Genomic DNA, 21,607 nt, shown 5'->3' with positions numbered 1-21,607 from the left:
TAAAATGTATATGAACTCCAGGTGAAATTTTATATTTGCCCCAAAACAACAATAAAGAATAATACAATTTGTACCTCATAAGATATAGTCTAACACAGCCACGTCAATGAAAAAAAATGATGGCTGCCGAAAAGAGGAGAGGCCTAAACCGAAAAAAAAAAATTGGCTTGTTTGGCCTAGTCATCAGAGAGGACATTTCACCAAATTTTTCATATCATTCGATTCTTTTCCTTGGGGGTGTGCACTTCTTCATTCTGTATAAGTTATAACACTCACTAATGTTAACTCATTGAGTGCCAAATATTTGATTGCTAATATCTCCGCAATGGAGAGGCGTCATTGAAACAAAAAAAAAAGTTTTATTCCTCTCTGCATCCACTGTAACATTGTGTGTCCAGTTCAACCTGAATAATTTGGCGAAAAGTCCTCTTTAAGGGGTTATATATTGAGAAAAGGCCTCTGCAACCCAATACACAATGTATTGCATGATGGACCTCCAATCATACTTGCATGTTTTTTTTTAAGATGCTGCCAAACTTTTTTAGGCTTGGATGATCACTATCTGGAAGGAGAATTCAGATTGTTTGACTACTGCATGGGAACCGATTTGTTAAAACTGGCCATACACATTAGATGGCTGTCGGCCTAACGATGCTTCAGCTAATCATTTCGCCAAGACCCATCTCGGCTAACTCTTCCATACACCGGAGCGCTCGTTCAGGTCGTGTGCTCCTGTGTTCTCTGAGAAAGCTGCTGCTTGCCTTGTCGGCCGGCGGTTTATCTCCAGGAGAACAATGCAATCGGCAGTCTGATATCGGACATGTCTGATCGACATCTCTCCCAATGATCAGTTGGCCAGTGCCCCTATACACATTTGAGTGTCGACAGAACCTCTCGATATTTGGGGGGTTCAGCCGACATTAGTTTGATGTGTATGGGGCCTGAACACAGGCGGTTTGGACTTTAACACATAATCTGATCAATGGCTAAAAGAAAGACAATGTAATATGAAAATACATTGTGAAAGGTTTATAGTTTCTATTTTGGGCTGATCTTAGATAAATGGTGGAGTCTTTGGTAATTTGACATTTTCAGTTCTGTCTGTCTGACAAACTCCATAAAGTTCATATATTTTACTGGCAAGTTCTTCTTCCTAGGTGGTCTGGGATCAGATTTCATTTTCTTTAATGTATTATACATCAGTCATTTCCTTTAAGGGTCTAAACAAACAATCCACTTTTCATGCTGTGTTAGAATCAGGTAAACTTCAATTGAAAGATGGAGCTGTCACTTGGTCCAAACACCACTGATCTGGGATGAAATGAAGCTGAAGGTCGGTCATGAGCGTCTAATTTAATGTCCAAAATAGATATCTGTGAAGACTGTTTTTAGCAGGTCTTTGTAGTACTGGATATAGAAAATATAATGGCATTCATGGCCACTTTTAGATGGACCCTATAATGTTCATGTAGTTGAAAGGGCCTTCTAGTAGGAGAGGGACATCAGTCACCATTTCCCAGCAAGGCTGGGTTCCTGTCCTCCACCACATGCCAAAAGGTTTTTGCTAGTTTGTAGAGTACATATCCAAGTAAGGTATTTAATGTACGTTTTGCAGGAATGTGGGCTTTCATCAGTCTTTAATAAACTAGAAGATGGTTATCAAAATTTCATAATGTGGGAAGTTAAACATTTGTAGTTTCTCTCCGTTGAACTTATCAATCACCATCTTGGGGCGGGGTGACAATTTCTTTGATTGCTATCTACAGGTCTGCCACTGAACATAAAATAACATGTTTTCTGTCCGCCTTACAGTGCACCACTTACACAGTGTTTGTTAATGCACCTGTTCACACTGATCTGCAATGCATTTGAGGATTCCCTAAAAAATAAAGTGCAGACAAATCCCCAAGAGGACCATAGACCGCAATGACACAAATGGAGTTCAAAAGGACACTGTGTTTTTATCTGAAAGTGTCCATGTTTTCAGATCATTAAAACGTGGTCTATTACGTTTTCGTGCCCATCTGCAAAGGAAACAAAAACACCAACAGCATACACGTCAACACCGTTCAAGTCAATGCCGTCTTTGGGTCTGTCGGAGGTTCATCTGAATCCCAGTTTTAGGGGTATTCAGGTTGAACTCTTGAACATCCAGCAAAAGCATAGTGTGAATATGGTCTTAAATCCTCAGACCATCTTAAAAAAAAACAAAAAACTTTTAGCCAGATGCCATTTCTACACGAGTGAGGTTTTACATCGAAGTGTCATTAGTAAATGCTGTCATCAGGGCACAGCTAGCGCTAAGGAACATGTAATAATGGAGACAAGTGGTGCACCGCCAGAAAGCATTAATAAGCAGGTCCGATAGAGCGGGCATCTGTGGTTAATACTGCCTAGGAAGTCAGTGGCTGATGTACCGCTTTGAGGGGCTTTTTTGTCTGGCGCCTATTTAAAAAAGTTGCCCAGGATTGATTTTTTTTTTTTTTTATACTATGGGCTTAAAAACAGACAGGTAGTTGCAGATATGGGTCGCAGGCTCAGATCATTCACTGACCGCTCCTGCCGGCGAATCTGCTGCTCCATGTCAACAGAGCAGCTCTTCTTCTTCTGGACTGCTCTGCCGAGAGGGCATGACTGTCGACATCATGCTGCTTGACAGCCAACTCCCCGCAGTTAGGCAGAGGGAGCTGGCTGCCAATCAGCATGTCGTTGGCAGTCACCCCCCATCAGCAAAGCGGAAGAGAAGCCACTGCTCTTTTGACTTGACATCAGCAGAATCCGCTGTATCGCTGTTAGGGACAGTCTGTGCTGGCAGAGATCGGCGCCGGGCACAAGTTAGCATCTACCTGCCTGTTCCTAGGCCTTTAGCAAAAAAAAATTTAAATAGTCCTAGATAACCACTTTCAAATAACTTTTATGACTGCCTTTTCTTTTTGTTGCATCTTTGGCTGGAGAAGCTTGTTTTGGTGGTATCCATTTGACAAAATCTGATCTATATCCTCCTCTGTGAACATCTGTAGTTGGCGCATGCTGTTTTGGAAGTGACTGAGAATGGAGCATGCTATTTTTGTGCCATGATATGTGCTTTTATTTTTAATGTGTTTTTTTTTTTTTTAATAAAAAGCAAAAAATACCCCTATGGGAGCATTTTGAGCTAACTTTTGTTCGTATGGTGGCATCTGTGGCTGGTGCAAACTCAACTAAAATGTTCCTGCTTGCCAGAAATATGGGACTATCCTGGCCATAGTCAATATTTCCCTCTTATGTGGAGGACTGTGTATAATAATACTGTGACTTGTACACACACCTCCATTGTACATAGGTGCTGTGATGTGACAATATGATGGATTACCCTCCCCCATAGCAAACTCTGATAACCCTCAGTCTTCTCCAGTCCAGGATGTTTGCACAGTATAAACTTCAGTCCTCAGATCATATCTGCAATGAATAAGGTTTATTTGAATAATGTTGGTGGTGAGTACTGTAATCCAAAGCTCCCAACTCTGAAAAGAGACTTCTGTACGAAAATAATAGATAAGGATCGGTTTTGTCTGGAGAGTAATCGTATGTCTCCATTATTTCCATAATTGTGAAGCTTCTCGAATTTCACTGTGAGCTGAATTTAAGAGCAGGCACTCTTCAACCCCTGCTGCAATATGCAATTATGCCACACGTCCTCAGAGAGCGAAACGAGGCAGTGGATCTGGATAGAGCAGGGTACTAGTATTGATCTTCTCCTATGTAAAGTCCGCTCCCCGTCTTCTCCAAGTGGTTAATAATTGAAGCTCTTTCTTGGCTCAGATTTTTCTTTAGATGTTGATTACTGAGCCTCGTTCTCTAACTTCATAGCTATTTCCAAATGTATTCAATACTTTTGTAGTTAATAATTTAAGCCTTCTCCAGGCTAAATTGATGTCACACTCCACAAACCTGGATTCAAAGAATCTGAAATCATGTGTTGTTTTGACTTACCATATCTAATCCAGCAGCCATCAGTTGGTTGTATTGATTAAAGGAGTATTCCAGCCAAAAACACCACTGGCTAGGTGTTGAATGCTGACCACACCATTCGTTACAAAAGGAAAACCCAAAGTTTGATTGAAGAGGTGATCAGTCATGCTGTGCTTAGCTGTTTCTTTCCATGCCAAGGACTTTGAATGGAGCAGCAGGGTGCATGCATGGCCCACAGAAAGACTGAAGTCTTGGTGCCACCTTTGGTCTAGCTCTTCACCAATTCTTTGCTTTGGCTTTTTGTATAATAGCCATCAATGAATATTCCATATTATTTAAGAATTTGACTAGAAGAGATAAGTGACAGACTTAACGCCGGCACCTCTGCCTTCTGCTCCCTTCCCCGGCAGAGACGCCGACTCACTCACCGCCACGGCCTCCGTCTTGCATTTCCTGGTTCTGCTGCAGATACCAGGGGTGCGCGTACCGCGCGCAGATCCCCTGGCACTGTGCTTAGGGGGCACACACGCTGTCCCGTCCTCTCAAAGGGACAGCGCACGCCGTCCTAAAGTGTCCCTAACCAATGGCTGCGAGACGCTTAATATTTAAGGCACCTCCACCTGATGCGGGGTGAATGAGCAATTTTGTATATCTGTTACTAACACGCTTGCTAGGTCTCAGGTATACAGGACACGAGTACTGGGACCTATCAGCCGTGCCCAGCAGCACCACCCTGCCTATACACCAGTCGTGCCTGTCTGTACACCAGCCTGTACCTGCCTGCCCTTGTGTCTGGCATTCCAGTCACCATACCAGCGGTGTCAGCTTATCTACCATTTCTGGCCGTTCCTGCCTCCTGTTCCTTGGGGGTCAGCTGCCATCCACCCGAGGTCAGAGATGCATCTGGTCCCACCTTCCTCGTCCCTTCTTGGATCGCGGTATCGTCAGGCTACCATGCATCTGAGGTTGGACTTCGTGAGGTCCCTAGTCACGACCCTCCAGGCTCTCCTCAGATCATGGCACAGTGGTTCCATCACCCAGCCCGTTACCAGACCCACTAAGGTAAGTTTTCCCACTTCTGCCGGAGAACAACCTGGTGGCTCAACATCCAACTCTGTTTTCATTATGAGTTCTACTGGTAGATTCCAAACTACTATTCGGCCACTGCTTCACTAGATTGTTGTTAGATCCCACCAAAATTGGTAGGATTTTTCCATCAATTACTCTATATGGATAAGAGTATTGGGGCGTCAGCACATTACAACGTTAAGAGTTTTTATGACCTCCCATTCTAAAGCTATACACAGGAATATGCAGTTGGTCCCCCCTTCGTAGCCAAAAATGCTTCCACTCTTCTGGGACGATTTTCTACAATATTTTGGAGGGTGTCTGTGAGAATTTTGGCCCCTTCATACAGAAGAAGTCAGATGCTGGTGTTAGATCTCTGTTATTGTTCATCTCAAAGGTGTTCAGTGGGGTTGAAGTCAGGTCTGAATGTGGTCCTGGCAAAAAATGTTTACACCATATTCAACCATCCATGCTTTTATAGACCATGCTTTGAGCACTGGGGCACAGGCATGCTGGAACAGCATAATGCTAATGCCAGAGGAGGGTTAAACGCTGCAGTTATGGAGTCAGCAGTGCATTGGTGACTTTTATATACAGTATTATGTCCCTCAGCACTCCGTTACAATGGTCTGTATCTTGACCTGGCCTCCACTTCATGGCTGAGTTGGTGTTGTTCCTAAACTTTTTCCACTTTTCAGCCATGCCACTCTGTTAATTGTGTAATATTTAGGAGGGAAGAAATTTAATGAAAAGACTCCCCCAGAGCCTTAAGCAAAGGGAGGAAAATGACTGGGGGTGGGGGACCCATAACACACCTGCAGTTTTGCTTTGCATAGTGGTGTAGTTTTTAGTAAGGGGGATCCTGCATTATAGGGAAGAGCACAGGGTGTGTGTGCCTGTTGCTTACTGGGAGAAGACTTTATCATGGGATGGAATTTCTTATATCTTCGCTTTCTTTCTCTCCACCTGAAGAACTAAAGGCAATATTTTGTAAAATGTCATGACGGTGAACAGGCTTTGCTATGGGGAGAGGGGCCACTTTGAAGGATGTGGTATGGTAACGTCTTTACAGTTGTCGGGCAGATGGGATATCACAGTATCGGGGAATCCCTGCGACTAAGGACTTCACCTGACTCATACTATGGTGGTTATAATCCTATGATTTAAATAAAGCTGTGCCCATTTCGACATCCAAACTCATGTGTTTTGTGTACTAATTAGGTTTATTGTAGTTATCGTTGTTTTTAAAGGGGAGTGAGGGTCCATCCCACATCCAATAGGTATGACTTGTTACTTCAGTAGCGTCCTATTACAGGACCACACTGATATTAGTGAGCTCCTTAGAACGAGGTATGTCCCAATATTTCTGTCCATACAAAGTCTGTTGTAGGACCCATCAAAAAGGTCAGCTTATCAAAACTTTTCAGAGTACGTTCACTCAGTTTTCATTGTTTTATTTTTTTTCCCCTGATTTTGGTACTTATTCCACACTGAAATTTTCATGATTTACAGAGGTTGTCCACTAATTTTTCATAGATGACCTACCCTTAGGATAGGTCATCAGTGTCTGATCGGTCGGGGTCCAACAACTGGCAACCCGCCGATCAGCTGGGATCTGCTACCGGCCAAAAGTGCTCACTTGCAGAGCTGGCCAACTTCTGATAGTGTACACCGCAGGGTACTGCACATTCGCCTATTGATTTGAATAGAAGAAGGATGTGCAGTACCAAGCCTCGGCCACTACCAGAAGACGACCAGCTCTGCAAGTGAGTACTTCCGTCCAGCGACTGCCGACACAGATAACAGCAGGTGTTGGACCCCAGTCAATTAGACATTGATGACCTATCGGAAGGATAGGTCATCAATGCTAAAGAAGTGAACAACCTCTTTAAGGACATAATCCACAAACCGCCTCTCTTTATGTGAAAGCGTAACTCTGCATTACCATTCATATAAGCGCAGATTCCTTAGGCGTGGATTTAAAAACCTCTCCAATAATTGACATATCATACATTGAACTAATTTTATGGCAGAATCCTTGCTTAATCTGGTTTCATAAGTGTATAAGTCAAGGGGCAAATCCATGCGCAGACCTGAGGCAAAATTCTGAGGATCAACTTTGGAATGGTGCCATAGATTCCAGTGCTAATTTAAATCTTCTATATGTAATACTTGCCATGTGAACAGGTCCTTAGTGTTCTTTGGTTTTATGGGGGGCCCTTTTCCCACCTAAATCCAGATCTTATGCCAACATATGAACGGGGCTTTATGAGTAGTCATCATTTTCCAATAATACCCTGCTGAGCACCAGCAAACTTTTCTTCACGTTGGGATTTTGTTTGTTTAAACGTCCGTTCCATTCACCTTGTTCCATGTCTTGGAATTGTCATCAGTAAAACAATAGGTGTTTATCAAGTCTCCGAGCCAACTGACCAGCTTGACATTTTCGTATGTTTTCTTTGGCAAAAGTCACGTCAAGTCAATTACAGGACAATCTATCCTTCCCTTTTAATAATTGGGAAAGCAAACAGCCTCTGTAGGTGTATTGTTCTCCTCCTCATTCATTGTTGCCGGATACTCAAATGGCTTTTTAAATGGAACACAAAGAGAATGACGCTTGTGTGTTTTTACTTGAGGTTGGAGACCAGGAAGGAGATCCGGCTGGTGCTTTTTTTGGGGCGTGGATTTTATTAATCAGTACAGGTTGTATAGACGTGCAACATACGTCTGAAAGTATTGCTGTTCTCTCTATTTTCTTCTACATCCTACTTTTATGAGGCTGTTTCTCATCCGCGGCTATATTGTCATTAATTGTATATGTAGCAGACCTCTAAATTAAACATTGCCCTTAGTAACATAAATATTTGAGATACGAAGGCCTGGTTTTATTGCAGGACCTAGGTTGCCTGTATTTCCCGACAGACTCCAAGGGTAACCGCAAAGAATTTTGGTTTCTGACATCTGCCTTTCACTGGCTACACAGGAACAGTTGGGATATTAAAAGTTCATTAGGGAGCTGCAGTTACTTGTTCTAAAAGGGGTTGTCCAAGATTGGAAACAAGGGTTTCCAAGAACATCGTCTTGTCTATCTGCTGTGACTACTATTGTTTTAGTTCCTAAATTAAGAAAAAAGCTTTAGGGCTGAAGGGCAGAGTAATTCCAAGAACTGATCATTAGCATTTTATCCGAAGGATCACATAGTTACATAGGTTAAAAAATGACATGGGTACATCAAGATCAACCTTTCTCACCCAGTTGTACATTCTCTATCGCTAGATTTATAACCCACAATGCCATTTATTATGAGAAAAGCATTCTGCCTTTTTTTTTTAAATGTAGTTGTAGTGAATGCCATTACCTCCTGTTGTGGTAGGACATTCCACAGTCTGACTGCTCTAACTTTAAAGAACCCTTTCCTGTTTAGCTGCTGAAATTGCCTTTCCTCCACACTTAATGAGTGCCTCCAGGTCCTGTGTAAGATCCTTGTAAGGAATAAATCATGTGCTAGTTTTTTGTACATCTAATTTAGATCACTTTTTTTTTTTTTTATGAGCGAAACAAGCCCAACTTTCCTAACCTTATAGGAGAGACTTTACGTCCCATGTAATAATCTAGTTGTTGTCTTTGAACTGACTGTAACTTACCACTATCCTTTTAAAATGAGGAGCCCAAAACTGATATCTGACATTACAAAGGATTTATAAAGTGTTAATAACACATTGGGATCACAAGATTTTATGACTTTTTATACACCCTAAACTCGTTTGCTTTAGTAGCTGCTGCTTGACATTGAGTGCTGCTGCTCAATTGAATAGGAGGCGGATGTGCAGTACACCGCGGCGGCCACTACCACTTGACGGCAGAGCCCGCAGGCGAGCACTTCCGGCCGGCCGGCCGCCGCCAGCACCGATGACAGCTGATCCTACAAAGTTTTGTGTTATCAGAGAAGACTGACACTTTGCTGTCAATCCCATCCACAAGGTCATTAATAAAGTTTAAAAAGAATTGGGCCTAAAACTGATCCTTGTGATCCCCACTGCTCCTGGTACAGATCCTTGTGGTCCCCACTGCTCCTGGTACAGATCCTTGTGATCCCCACTGCTCCTGGTACAGATCCTTGTGATCCCCACTGCTCCTGGTACAGATCCTTGTGGTCCCCACTGCTCCTGGTACAGATCCTTGTGGTCCCCACTGCTCCTGGTACAGATCCTTGTGGTCCCCACTGCTCCTGGTACAGATCCTTGTGGTCCCCACTGCTCCTGGTACAGATCCTTGTGATCCCCACTGCTCCTGGTACAGATCCTTGTGATCCCCACTGCTCCTGGTACAGATCCTTGTGGTCCCCACTGCTCCTGGTACAGATCCTTGTGGTCCCCACTGCTCCTGGTACAGATCCTTGTGATCCCCACTGCTCCTGGTACAGATCCTTGTGATCCCCACTGCTCCTGGTACAGATCCTTGTGGTCCCCACTGCTCCTGGCACAGATCCTTGTGGTCCCCACTGCTCCTGGTACAGATCCTTGTGATCCCCACTGCTCCTGGTACAGATCCTTGTGATCCCCACTGCTCCTGGTACAGATCCTTGTGGTCCCCACTGCATTCTTTCATGAATCTGCGCTGGTTGTCAGTTATTATATTATTCTCTGCAATTTTTTCACATTTGTTATTATGCCCTCGTAATTTTGCATACCACTGATGTCAGATTTACCAGATGGTAGTTGCACGGATCACAAAATCCTATATTCCCATTTTCCCATAAAATGTAACTTTTTTTTATTATTACACCACATTCAAAGACGTACTTAAAGGGGTTGCCCAAAAAGAAGAGTTTTTTTAACACAGGGCTTTAAAAAAAAAAAAAAAAAAAAAGTTCTGCTCTTCTCATTGATTTCCCGATCTGATGTTCTCTGTTAATGGTCCTGTCTCGACAAACAGGAAACGCCACTCATCCACTTACTGGTCAGTGATTGGCTGACCAGGCATTTCCTGTGTATTCAAGGATACATGCTGTTTTCCACTTAATCACAGTGTATATACAGAGGGCACTGCTGATGCAATATCTGCTCGCTGTGAAGCACCGTACCCCTGAGGACACTTGTGCAGAGGCAAAACATGTTAAGTGGGTGGGGGGGGGGCTCTGTGTGTTATTTTATTTACAATTCATCAGGCTGTAAAGTATAAACCAAATGATGTAACAATCGTTTACCTATTTACTGAATATCAGGCGTATATCACATCAGCAGTAATCACTGACTACTGGTGATGAGCGAGTATGTTTTGTTAACCCTTTCGCCGAGTATGCTCAGGCGAGCTCCGAGTATTTACAGCTGCTCGGTGATATGGTTGAATCGCTCCCGTGTGCATGATTTGCGACTGTTTGACAGGTTTAATACATGTGAGGAATGTCTATTTCTTACACATTCCTCACATGTATTAAAGCTGTCAAACCGTCGCAAATCATGCACACGGGAGTGATTCAACCATATCACCGAGCAGCTATAAATACTTGGTGCTCATCCGAGCATACTCGGCGAAAGGGTTAACAAAACATACTTGCTCATCACTACCGACTACTACAATGGTTATGATATAATGATTGCGTGGTACAATGTAATACAACTCTTAGAGATTTTATTGTGTTTTAGCCAGAGTTTTGAGTTTGGTTATATCAGAGGACAATCTTGCAAAATGTAACTTTTAATAAAGTGGAAATTTAAAGAGTTCCTTCTGAGAAAATGTTAATAAATAAGACTGATATTGCAACTCGACTCTATTCACTTAAATGAGAATGAGCTGCGATACTGAACACAACCCAAGGACAAGAGAAGTGTTTCTGAAATAGACCCTTTATTCTAATCCATAGCAACACCTTTAAGGGAACTATCAGAGGTTTGTTATGTATGTGTTAATAGGATACCAGGTCTGTTTTTCAGGAATCCAAAAATGTGAAAATAGCTATAAAAAAATGAAAACTCATCATAAGTTCCTTGCTGTTAAAATTCTGCTCGGTTTATGAGCTTTCTCATATGTTCACGTGATGACCAGCTCCTTAGGGTGCTTTCACATTGCATCTAGGCTCAAGTTCACTGGTCCTGTCGGGGTATATGTCCAAACCTTCAGCAAAACGGGATCCGGACGTATGCGCCGACAGGGCCATGGACTATAATGGTGCCGAAAAGTGAACATGCTCTGACGTGCATCATTTTTGGGAGTGTACATCAACAGGAGTCTACTATGTCTGAGTGTCCGCCTCCAGTAAGCGTTCACTCCCAAAAATGATGCATGTTCGCTCTGCCGGCACCATTATAGTCTATGGCCCCATCGTCCAGATCCCGTTTTGCTGGGGGTTCGGATGTAAGCCCCAACGGGACCAGCAAACGTGTCCATAGACACAATGTGAAGACACCCTTACTTCCTTCTACATTCCCATCAAGCACAGAGTCCAGAGATTCCTGGTCTGTGCTTTAAACAGACATAGCTTGTCAGTCAAGTACAGCCGTGCATGTAGGAGGCGGGACTCGGGAGTTCTAAGGGCAGTGTGCTCTGATGGTTGATGTTATGGGGAGCCTGGCCTGCCATCCTCAGGAACTTGTCAGTGATTGGGTATGTGTACAGGAAGGGAGAGCAGAAGGTTCAGAGACAGTGCAGGCTCTACAGAGAAGCATGGTAAGCTTATGAACTAGTGATTTTGGCCACAGGAGGTAGTGTTTGGGGTTCCAAAGTGCTAGATTACGTTATACATTATATGACTTCACACTGATCTTGTGTGGTGCCCTTGTCAGTTCCTTTAACATTATTGTCTGTAACATTATTGACTGCAGTAAAGTCTCAGTATGACACATTCTAGGTTGAAGGGGGGATATTAGGAGGGAGAAAGTGTTTGAATAGGAATTTATCCATCATGAGACTCTAGGAGTCTCAAGAATGTGCTTTATAAGTGATGTGGGTGTGCTCTGAGGGTGGGAGTGTGTTTCCTGTGGGATGGCAGAGAATTCAGACAGCACTGCCTCTTGGGAAATGCAATCTAGAGGCACAGATCATGGGAGGATCAGAAGGCAGGGTAAGTTCAGCTGGCAGGAAGTTAAGAACGTAAGCAATAACAGACCAGAAGGATAGCTCCAAGAGGCTGAAGGGGACCTCAAATGGGAAAATAAAGGTAACTATGGGATTCTGGGGACTCAGAGTGACGGCTAGATTTTTTTGTTTTCCTTGGTTTTTCTTGTGCCCAGAAACCTCTTTAAGGACATTTAACTTAATTTTTTTAGCTGGACAAACCCTTTAAAGATTAAAGACAATCCCTAGCTCATGACAGTGGATGTTTAACCCATGGAACAATTGCCAAGACCAAGAAAGAGTAAAATTTCTGGCCCTCTATGTGCTTGTCTTTGCAGCCCCATTAAACTGAATGACGCATGGCAAAGAGAGTCTATGAAAACAGTGGTCGGCACTCTCCAGTCACACATGAATGACAACTTCTATGGAGATCAAAACCTTTTAAAAGAACATGAGCAACAATTATTATATCTGTAAAGCCAATATTAGATGTGCTGTCAGTTTAATACTACAGCCATTGTTTGTCTTTTGATAATATGTCCATTATGTATTTTGTTACTAATTCCACCTTATTACTTATCTCCTTTCAGATCTGGGACATGAGTGATGATGAAGTGATCTAACAACAAAGATCGGCCATTGTAGAGCTGTGTGCAATAAAAGATGGGACTCCTCTCCATCCTACTTGTCGCTCCCTGGCTGCTAATAAGTAGAACATGCTCACGTTGTCTTTCTATTAAATCATATAATAGTTATTTTCTCTTGGACTTGACTTTACATTTTTACTTTTATATTTGCCTAATGCTTCCATAATGAAAGGACTTGTCCAGAATTAGAAAACCATCTTGTTTTTTTTTTACTTTCCCAGAACAGCGCTACTCTCATCCACCGGCTGTGTCTGATATAGCAGCATTCAAATATATGTTCCATGGATAAATATGGGACTGTTTTGTGTGTTGTTTTAAGATTCCTTATTTTCTAATCTTGGACAACTGTTTTAACGAGAGCAAAAAGTTTAACTTAATTTCATCTCCCTGTAAACATACATCTTATTAAAAAATGTAAACGTAAAAATATATATATATATATCTATATATACACATACTTCAGAGCTTCTGTAGGATAGAAAGTAACCCAAAACTAGTGAGACGTTTTGAAGAAACCATAATATACCAATATATATCATCCATGAACAGTAATATTATGAACAGAGATCTTGTACTGCAATATATTATGTTTACAAAAATAACTTTACTGTTGAAGTTCACAGATATGCGAAGATGATAGAGATATTCTTTAATTAATCCATTTCATTAAAAGGATTGTCCAGCCTTGGGTACTAGTCTGCAGTCCCTCTATGTAACTGCAGACTTATTAATCCTCACAATGCGCACTGTCAGGATTTTCCAGCGCCAGGAGCGAGCTGTCATTTGACCATAACTATATAATGTGCATAATTTCAGCCACATTCCAACTAGACGTGTCTGGCCTCAATCAGTACACTTGTATTGAGTGAGACCGCACACGTCTAGTCAGCATGTGACTCCATGTATGCAAACCACATACTTGCGGTCATGCGTCTGCCAGCTACCAGAGAATCCTGACAGCACGCACACTGTGAGGATTCACAAGTCTGCAGTCACATAAACTGACCGCAGACTTGAGCTCCAAGGCCGAACAACCCCTTTAAGTCAAACAGTTTGACATCTTTTGTTGCGTTAATGGTCTTTGATATTGATGTTGGTTGGCCATAGACTCTGTCATTCCTTAATGAAGCAGTCTTTGTGCACGTGAATGTTGGTATCCCCTTTGGGTATGATCACACTTAGCGTTTGCAATGGGGGTTTTTTCTGTGTGTTTTATATGCCATTCCTATGAAGAAAAAAAATTGCAAAAACACATTCCAAAGTGCCGCAAGTAAACATATTATTTATTTATTGTCTTGTATGGATCATTGTGACTGTAATTTGCAGGCTTACTATTCATATTAATTTCCTTTGAAATGTATTGACCGTACTGCGTAACTGATTACCCATCACCAATCTGGGGCTACCCTTTTTTATTTAATAAGAGAGGGCAGCCCCAGATTGTTGATTTTTCTTGATACAAGTTGTCAACCATGTGCAGAACACTCCCTGATGCCAACTCTTCATGGCCCCTCTCACAGTAAAAGTACAAGAACTCGCTGTCTGCACTAACCCAGCACTGCCACATCCTTTACTACTAAGCCATGACTGAATGGTAACATCCTTAGAAAGGTAACCGTTCGATCACTGCTAGTAAAGAATGCGGCAGCCCTGGGTTACTGCAGAGAGTGAGATCTTGTGCTTTTACTGTGAGATGGGCCACGAAGGGTTGGCATTGGGACATCTTCTTCTGTGCCCATTTGACAAGAACTTTTGTTAAGAAAACTCACCAGTCTGGTGCTGCCCACTATTTTCTTAAATAAAAAGGCATCCCCAGACTTGTGATGGGAACTCCTTTTATGCAGCATAAAAATTGTAATGTCTGTAGCCAACCAACTTGTAAGTAAAGGTGAAAAATTCTTATTGAGCAGCAAAAAAAAAAAGAAGGCACTGTGCTACTGCCAAATGTAGGACGTTATTTTTGTTTTGTTAGTTTCCTTGTGATCCCTTCTCCATAGTTGTATTCCAGACTGCAGCTCGGCACTTGGCAGTAAGGTTTTTTTTTTTTTAGCTAATTGTAGACCAACTCGTGACCAAGACATAGAAGTGGTCAATGAAGCCCCATCCACTGAGCTCGGATTATTGCTGCAATGACTGGGCATCCACTGGCCTCTAAACATGTCCTCTTTGAAAGTAGCAGAATATTTCTTTTTTTTTGCATTTGTAACAAAAGTTGCACAGTTTTATATAGAATATATATGGAAATAGAACTTCAGGCACTTTGAACAAACCTCAGGAAGGATAAGGATGCAGGACCTGCAGGTACTGTAATGGGCAGAGTTGGCTGATGATGAATCGAGCAAGGAGAGGAAATAAGAACATGCACAGCCTGGCAATCAAAAAGCAAAACGGTGCAACTGACCACAAAGAGGTTAGAAAAGTTGAGCATTTTTTTTTTCTTCAATGCCTTAAAAGGAGTCTATCAGCATGGAATGACAGTTCAGGTGCTCTTTGCACCCTTGTCGTGGCCAAACTTTTTAAATGCACCTTTCCACCTACTTGTTTCCTCTTTTATCTCTACCCTCCCCTCCCTCTCTATTTTGATTCACATCTCTGGCTTTTTAAAGCCAGAGAAGGGCATAAATAAATGAAAAGCAAGTAGGTGGGAAGGAGCACTGAACTGTTTTGCCATGCCAAGTGTGCAGTTATTGCCTGTGCTTGGTTTGAACAGTCATTCTGTGCTGATAGATTGCCTTTAAAGTGGTTGTGCAGCACTTATGCCTGACATTTAGTGTGAAGAGACGCTGATACATCCATGGTGAGACAATTGTACATGTCCAACACCTGTGGTGGACAAAGTATGATTTGCACAATCCTTTTAAGTCCACTTAAATTCTGGAACTATAGGTGCGGTTAATGCCATACATGATCATTCCTTCCTTCCCATAACAAACAAAATATTAACTATTGCAGTCATCAAACTTTCAGTGCAAAAGCCTTGAAAAACAGTTCCCCATATCTCTGAGTCCTGGGCTCATGTCCGTGATGACTGGGAAGGGGATTCATGATATTAGGGTTATTGCCAGTTAGAAGTGAATGTGATATTAATTTGCTTTTTAATACCAATTTAATCTGAAATATGGTCTAGACTCTAGTCATTCTAAGGGGTCATGCTCAGGAGACCCTGATGGGATACTGTATGGCAGAGGCTGCAAGTCCTTATTGCAGATCTATAGCTGTTCTGTGTGCTGCCTTTTGTTGACTTTTTGAGAATATCTCAATTATACAATGTGTGATTTCCAATGTTACGTTTGCTATAGTTTACTTTCTCTTGATTTCAGTATGGAGTTAAAAATGTGACAAAACCGCAATAAAAGCATGTGTTTTTCACATTAATTTCAGTTTTGCAGTCCTATGTCCTAGGACAGATTCGGAATGACTGCATGACTTTGGCATCAGTGTGAGTCACATAGGAGTTAATAGGATCCATTATTCTGTTGCTTTATAATATTTTGTCTCGAAAACCCAATGTTGCTTTGCCTCAAAATTCTATTTTTGTTAACGAGAATTGTGTTAGTCATCCCTTATTCCAGGGGTCGACAAAGTTGTTCAGAATCTAGGAGCCAGCCAAAAAATTTAGGAGCCAGAATTTTTTTTAAGCAAACTTGGTTTTTAATTTAACAAAAAAAACATTACAAACGTTATAAACAACATTTTACGTTTAAAGATAATAAATATTATATTTTGATATTTTAGATTTTAGGCAACATTCTAGTGTTTTTCACTTTGCTTTTTGTGGCCATGAACATGCCTTGTGATTTTAGAGCTGAAGTACCAGTGGTCCACAGCCTTGGCAGGATCAAACGCCTTCACAGATGGCCCATTCATGGTGATCATAAACAAGTCACTTAAACTTTCTTCTTGCATCCTTGATCTGAATTTATTTTTGACCATGTTCATCAAACTAAATCCTCTTTCACAACATGAGGTTGAGACAGGGAGCACCGCCACAATCGACAACAGGTTTCCCAGAACTGGAAATCTCTCGGTGTTGGAGAGTGCCAAATCCAGAAGCTCACACAGTTTCTTTCCTTTTCCAAGGACCTTAAACTCGTACCACTCATTGAGGAGTGAGTGAATGCATTGGTCATCACTTTCAGGTGGAGATAGCTGTTTACGAAAATGATGAGCCAATGCAGTAATCTCAACCACACCGTAGTCTTGCAATGTTGTTCCTGCTGGCCAGGCAAAGGTGTCAAACACTGCGGTGGATCTTTCAATATTTATATCACTTAGAAATCGCACTGTCAAGTATTTAACTGCATGATTAATTAAATTAGCTTTTTCCTGCTGAATTGATGCAGCTACAGTTTTGCTCAGTCCATGTAGCTGTACATTTTGAAACAGTCCTTGAAGAGATGTTCCTGAGACAAATCTGGCCTCATGTTGTTTTGGTGCATCTCTAAGTGAATTGATTGTTGAAATTGTGCTTTTCACATGCAACTCAATTGTGCTTAAAAAAAGCTCTTCCCTTTGAAATATAAGTGACAAGTTTTTAAGAATTTCCAGATAGTCCAGTAGAAAATGGAGCATGTGAACAAATTTAAAATCTGTGAGCTTTCTCAGTAAACCATGGGCAGCTGCAGAGGCACTGTCTTTTTCCGCAGCCACACTTTCTAGGTGGATTGTCACGCATTTCCAGTCTTTGACAAGTGCAGACAGAGCACCGACTTTGCTTGCTACCCATCTGACATTATGCAAGTATTGGAATTTCAGAATTGTAAGCTGCAGGTTTTCTGCTACTTGCTTCAGCTGTCGCATTCTCTTAGGTGAGTATTGATAAAATTGGTAGAGTTTCTTTAAAATAGTCAAAATCATCAATTAATTTAGCTTGTTTTACTGAACTTAATACACTTAAGTTCAATCGGTGTGAAACACAGTGAATGCCAATTAAATGACTGATGTTTTGGCGTATTTTCTGCACCAAGCCATTTTCGGTCCCAATCATGCTGGCAGCACCATCTGTACCAATGGCAATCAAGTGACTTGAAGAAAGCCAGCCTACAAGACCAAGTGTTCTAAGTTCTTCTGTGAGCGCTTCTAAATATCCATCTGCAGTAGCCATTTCAAGAGGAGAAACAGAAAGAAATACTTCTTTGACCCTGTTGTCCTTGATGTACCTGACATACAGAATCAGTTGTTCAACCCCTGCTTTGTCAGTTGAGCCATCTAGCATCAAGCTGACATATTTTGCCTCTTTGAGCTCACTGATTAGGTTTTTCCTGATTATTTCTGCAATACGGGAAATGAATTCTTTGCATCTTTTATCGTTTGCATATTCCTGTCGCACAGCACTCCCTAATTTCTCCGTCAACTCTAGCAACCCTTCAAAATCTGTGAAAGGTCTGTTGTTTTTGGCAATATAATAGGCCACATTAAATAGAATGGTCATATGTTTAAAAATGTCTTCATCCATTTTCCTTATACAAGCAGCCAATGGAGTAGCTTCTGGAGCCAACGCTGCATGTTTAGCCTCCACACAATTTAGATGCTGGAGAGACTTTGCTGCTTTTTGAAGGTTTCAAGTTTAAAGGGTCCTGAAAATCCTTTTACGATCCTAGATGCTTGGTCAGCAATGCCAGGGAAGGAAGCACAAATCTCGCATATAGCTATACCAGTTGTATGGTCAAATTTAAGCCATGCGAGTTCTTTACACCACTCTTGCCTAAATCTCCTGGGTCCAGCAGTTTGACAACGGCTTGTTGATGGGGACTCCTCTGCTGGTGGGTCAACTCTTGTTTCTTCAGTTACCTGTTGCCCGGCACTTTCTACCTGTTGCACTGCGCTTTCAAGAGAGGTCTTTGTAAAGAACTGTGTCATTTTCAGTTGCTTTTCATTTTCTGGTATTCTCTCTGTTGCTCTGCGCTTCATTTTTTTCCTGAACCCAGAAAAGAAAAAAAAATGTGCACTTTGCTCTGCTATGCCAATTATAACTTACACATGATCTCTTTACCCTTCTTTGTCCGAGTGGACGAGGCAGTACTCCGGCTTCGTTCTCCCGGCGGCACCCGACTTTGTTCTTCCAGCAGCACTCCGCAGTCCGCCATATAGTACCCATATAATAATGGGATACACTGTGAATATACTGCCATATAGTAACCATATAATTACAGCATATACTGTGTATATACTGCTATACCCTACTTACAAAAAGATTTAGCAATGTAGGAAACTCCATTCAGTGGTGGTCCAGCAGGATAGGGTCTCTCAGCACTTCTAGAGAAGATTAAAAATCAATCTGCCTTATTATCCATATATTTTATTTTCTAACCATAAGAAGTTTCAAATCCTTTTTTGTAGGAACAACACTTTTCTAAATCAATGAAACAACATACTCACCTTAAATGTTTTTTGGAGGGAAAAGTAAAGATAAATTGTTGTTCCGTTTTTTTCTTGACATTTTTTTTTTAATTTTTACGAATGCTTTAAAAATTGCTTTTTAAAAAAAAATAAATAGATGTCATTACATTTATAAATTTTTTATATTCTCAGTTTTTTTCTCAGAAAAATCAAAGAAACTAATTTTTTTTAAAAAATGCCTGTTCCGTTTTTTTGTTGACAAACTGTACATATAGACCCCCTCACACACGGCGTCTCCCCGGGGAGCACGGCCTTTGTATGTACTTACACAGGTAGCGGGAGATGAGAACGGGCCCCCGGCCACAGCGATCCTTCCCCCGTAACCCAACTCTCCCTGTCCAGTCCCGGAGCATAAGGGGGGCGGAGCAAAGTTGAGAAGGCGGCCTGAGCGATACTGTCCCTGCTTCCTCCGATTGGATGACTCCGTGCAGGAGGTGGGATTGGATTGAGAGTATTTTTTTTTCTTCTCAACTCCTCAACTCCTCAAGCACCAGGCAACATTTTCTAGGCGCCAGACAACATTTTCTAGGCGCCACTGGCGACCAGGCGCCTGGGTTTGTCGAGCCCTGCCTTATTCAATCCATATTAGTCACAGGTCCATTACGCCAAAACTAATATTCAGGTTAATGGAAGACAGGGTTTTCGATTTAGACAGTCTTTAAATTAAATTATGAGGATTAAAAGGGTTATTCCTATTATAACAAGTTATCCCCTAGCCGCAAGATAGGGGATAACTTGCTGATTGCTAGTAGCACGACCACTGGGACCCCAAGCTATTTGAGAGGATGGAGCTCTGAAACCCCGAGAACGGGATTCTCAAGCTACAACTTGAATAGAAGAGATGTGCACGCTTGATCTGTGATCCACTCGTTGTCTATGGGACTGCTGCACACGCTTGACCTCTGATCCACTCGTTGTCTATGGGACTGCTGGAAATGGTCAAAATCGCTGACCTCTTGGACTTGTTGTTTTGGGAATAACCTTTTTTCTAATAACTGGTGTTCTGCTGCTGGTTCCCCCATTGATGAGCAATGACCTGTGAAGCAACCTGATAGCAAGCATTCAGTTCCCCTGCAGTGCCGCCACTGGAAAAATGTTCTATAATACATTGTCCGCTGTGGGTTGTCAATAAAATGTGCAGATACTCCAGGTCCTCCAGAGCCAACGACTATCTTTATAGTCGCACTTCACTGTGGCCAAATATTACAGCTGTACAACGGAGACTTCTTTGTTATAGGCGGTTACACGATTAGAAAATAGCAATACACCTGTTCATATGTTATGGATGGTATTGGACATCATTCCCAATCACTTTAAAGGGACTCGGTCAGCACAAATGACTGTTCAAACTAAATCCCGCCACTTGGTGCTACACGGCGGGGCCAATCATTGACATACACCTTCCCTTCTGCTTGTTTTCACTATCTCCATCCCCATCTTATTTGATTGACAGTTCTGGCTTCATAGAGCCAGAGAAGTGAGGAGATAGATGGAAACCAAGCAGGTGGGAAGGTGTAGGTAAATGATTGGCCCTGCCGTGAAGCACCGAGCATCTGTACTTGGTTTGAATAGTCATTCTGTGCGGAGAGTCCCTTTAAAATGATCCAAGCTGTCATACCAAACGCAACCTACGGGCAGGCATTGGTGCTGTAACTTAGGCTGGGTTATCATTGGATCACGACTGATGCAAAAATGCATGAGTTGTAGAGTTGAGGAAAAAGATTGGCAAGTCCCTGGTCCAACGATCATATTGGTAGGAATAGGTTTGCAGGGCTCTGTGGACTATCTGACTGGATCCCCGGCACCACTTCTGCTTAGTAGACCCGGTGTGAGGTCATGATGCAACGATGATGCCATGCCTGCTAATCAGAAGAGGCGCCTGAGATGCCTCCAGGAAGGAAGAGGTTTGCAGGGCTCTGCAGGCTACCAATGTTATCATTAGCCCAGGGTCCTACCTATTCTTTTGTTCAACCCCAATCAATTACCATTGGTCCTTTTTACCATTTACTCTCTTACGCTGGTCCCGGTGCCGATCACAAATCTACATGAAACGTTCTGATCCGGCACCACACAGTTGTCTACATTTGTCCAGCACAGATGGTAGTGATCCTATTGTTTGTAATGCAGTTCTTCCATCAGTTTCCATCGTGTAGTTTCCATCTAGAGCACAGTTATAAAAAAATTAACTATTATTGGAACTTTATAATCACTAATGCACAAAAAGATGTGTATATTTTTTTTAACTCACATCTTGGTTTTCTTAAAAAATAGAAAATCGACAACACAATGCAAAAAGCTTACGCCACTAAAACATGACTAACATTACTGTAGTATACCAGCAATTGTGAATTACCAGCAGTCACTTGTACGGCGCCAAGTTATCTTGTGATTTGGATTAAGTTGTTTTTTTGTTTTTTTTTGCAATAGTTTTTAAAATATACTACTACTTATATACTACATCCTATGCTTATCGCTGCTCTGTTCAATAG

The 21,607-nt window shown here is 41.9% G+C and overlaps 1 protein-coding gene across 1 annotated transcript in view; it reads left to right on the top strand.

The window, feature by feature from the left end:
- Positions 1-21,361, top strand: part of ATG7 (autophagy related 7) — a 265,019-nt gene extending 243,658 nt beyond the window's left edge. The window contains exon 19 of the mRNA XM_073644510.1: positions 12,663-21,361. Within this exon, the coding sequence (XP_073500611.1) occupies positions 12,663-12,695 (33 nt within the window). The 3' untranslated portion in view covers positions 12,696-21,361. The remainder of the gene's footprint in view (positions 1-12,662) is intronic.
- The last annotated feature ends 246 nt before the right edge of the window (positions 21,362-21,607 follow it).

This window comes from Phyllobates terribilis, unplaced genomic scaffold (genome assembly GCF_046119375.1).
Source record: "Phyllobates terribilis strain yellow unplaced genomic scaffold, ASM4611937v1 Scaffold_8__6_contigs__length_399053987, whole genome shotgun sequence".
Lineage (NCBI taxonomy): Eukaryota > Metazoa > Chordata > Amphibia > Anura > Dendrobatidae > Phyllobates > Phyllobates terribilis.
The sequence above is the reverse complement of the archived record's forward strand: the minus strand, read 5'-3'. Positions and strand labels throughout refer to the sequence as shown.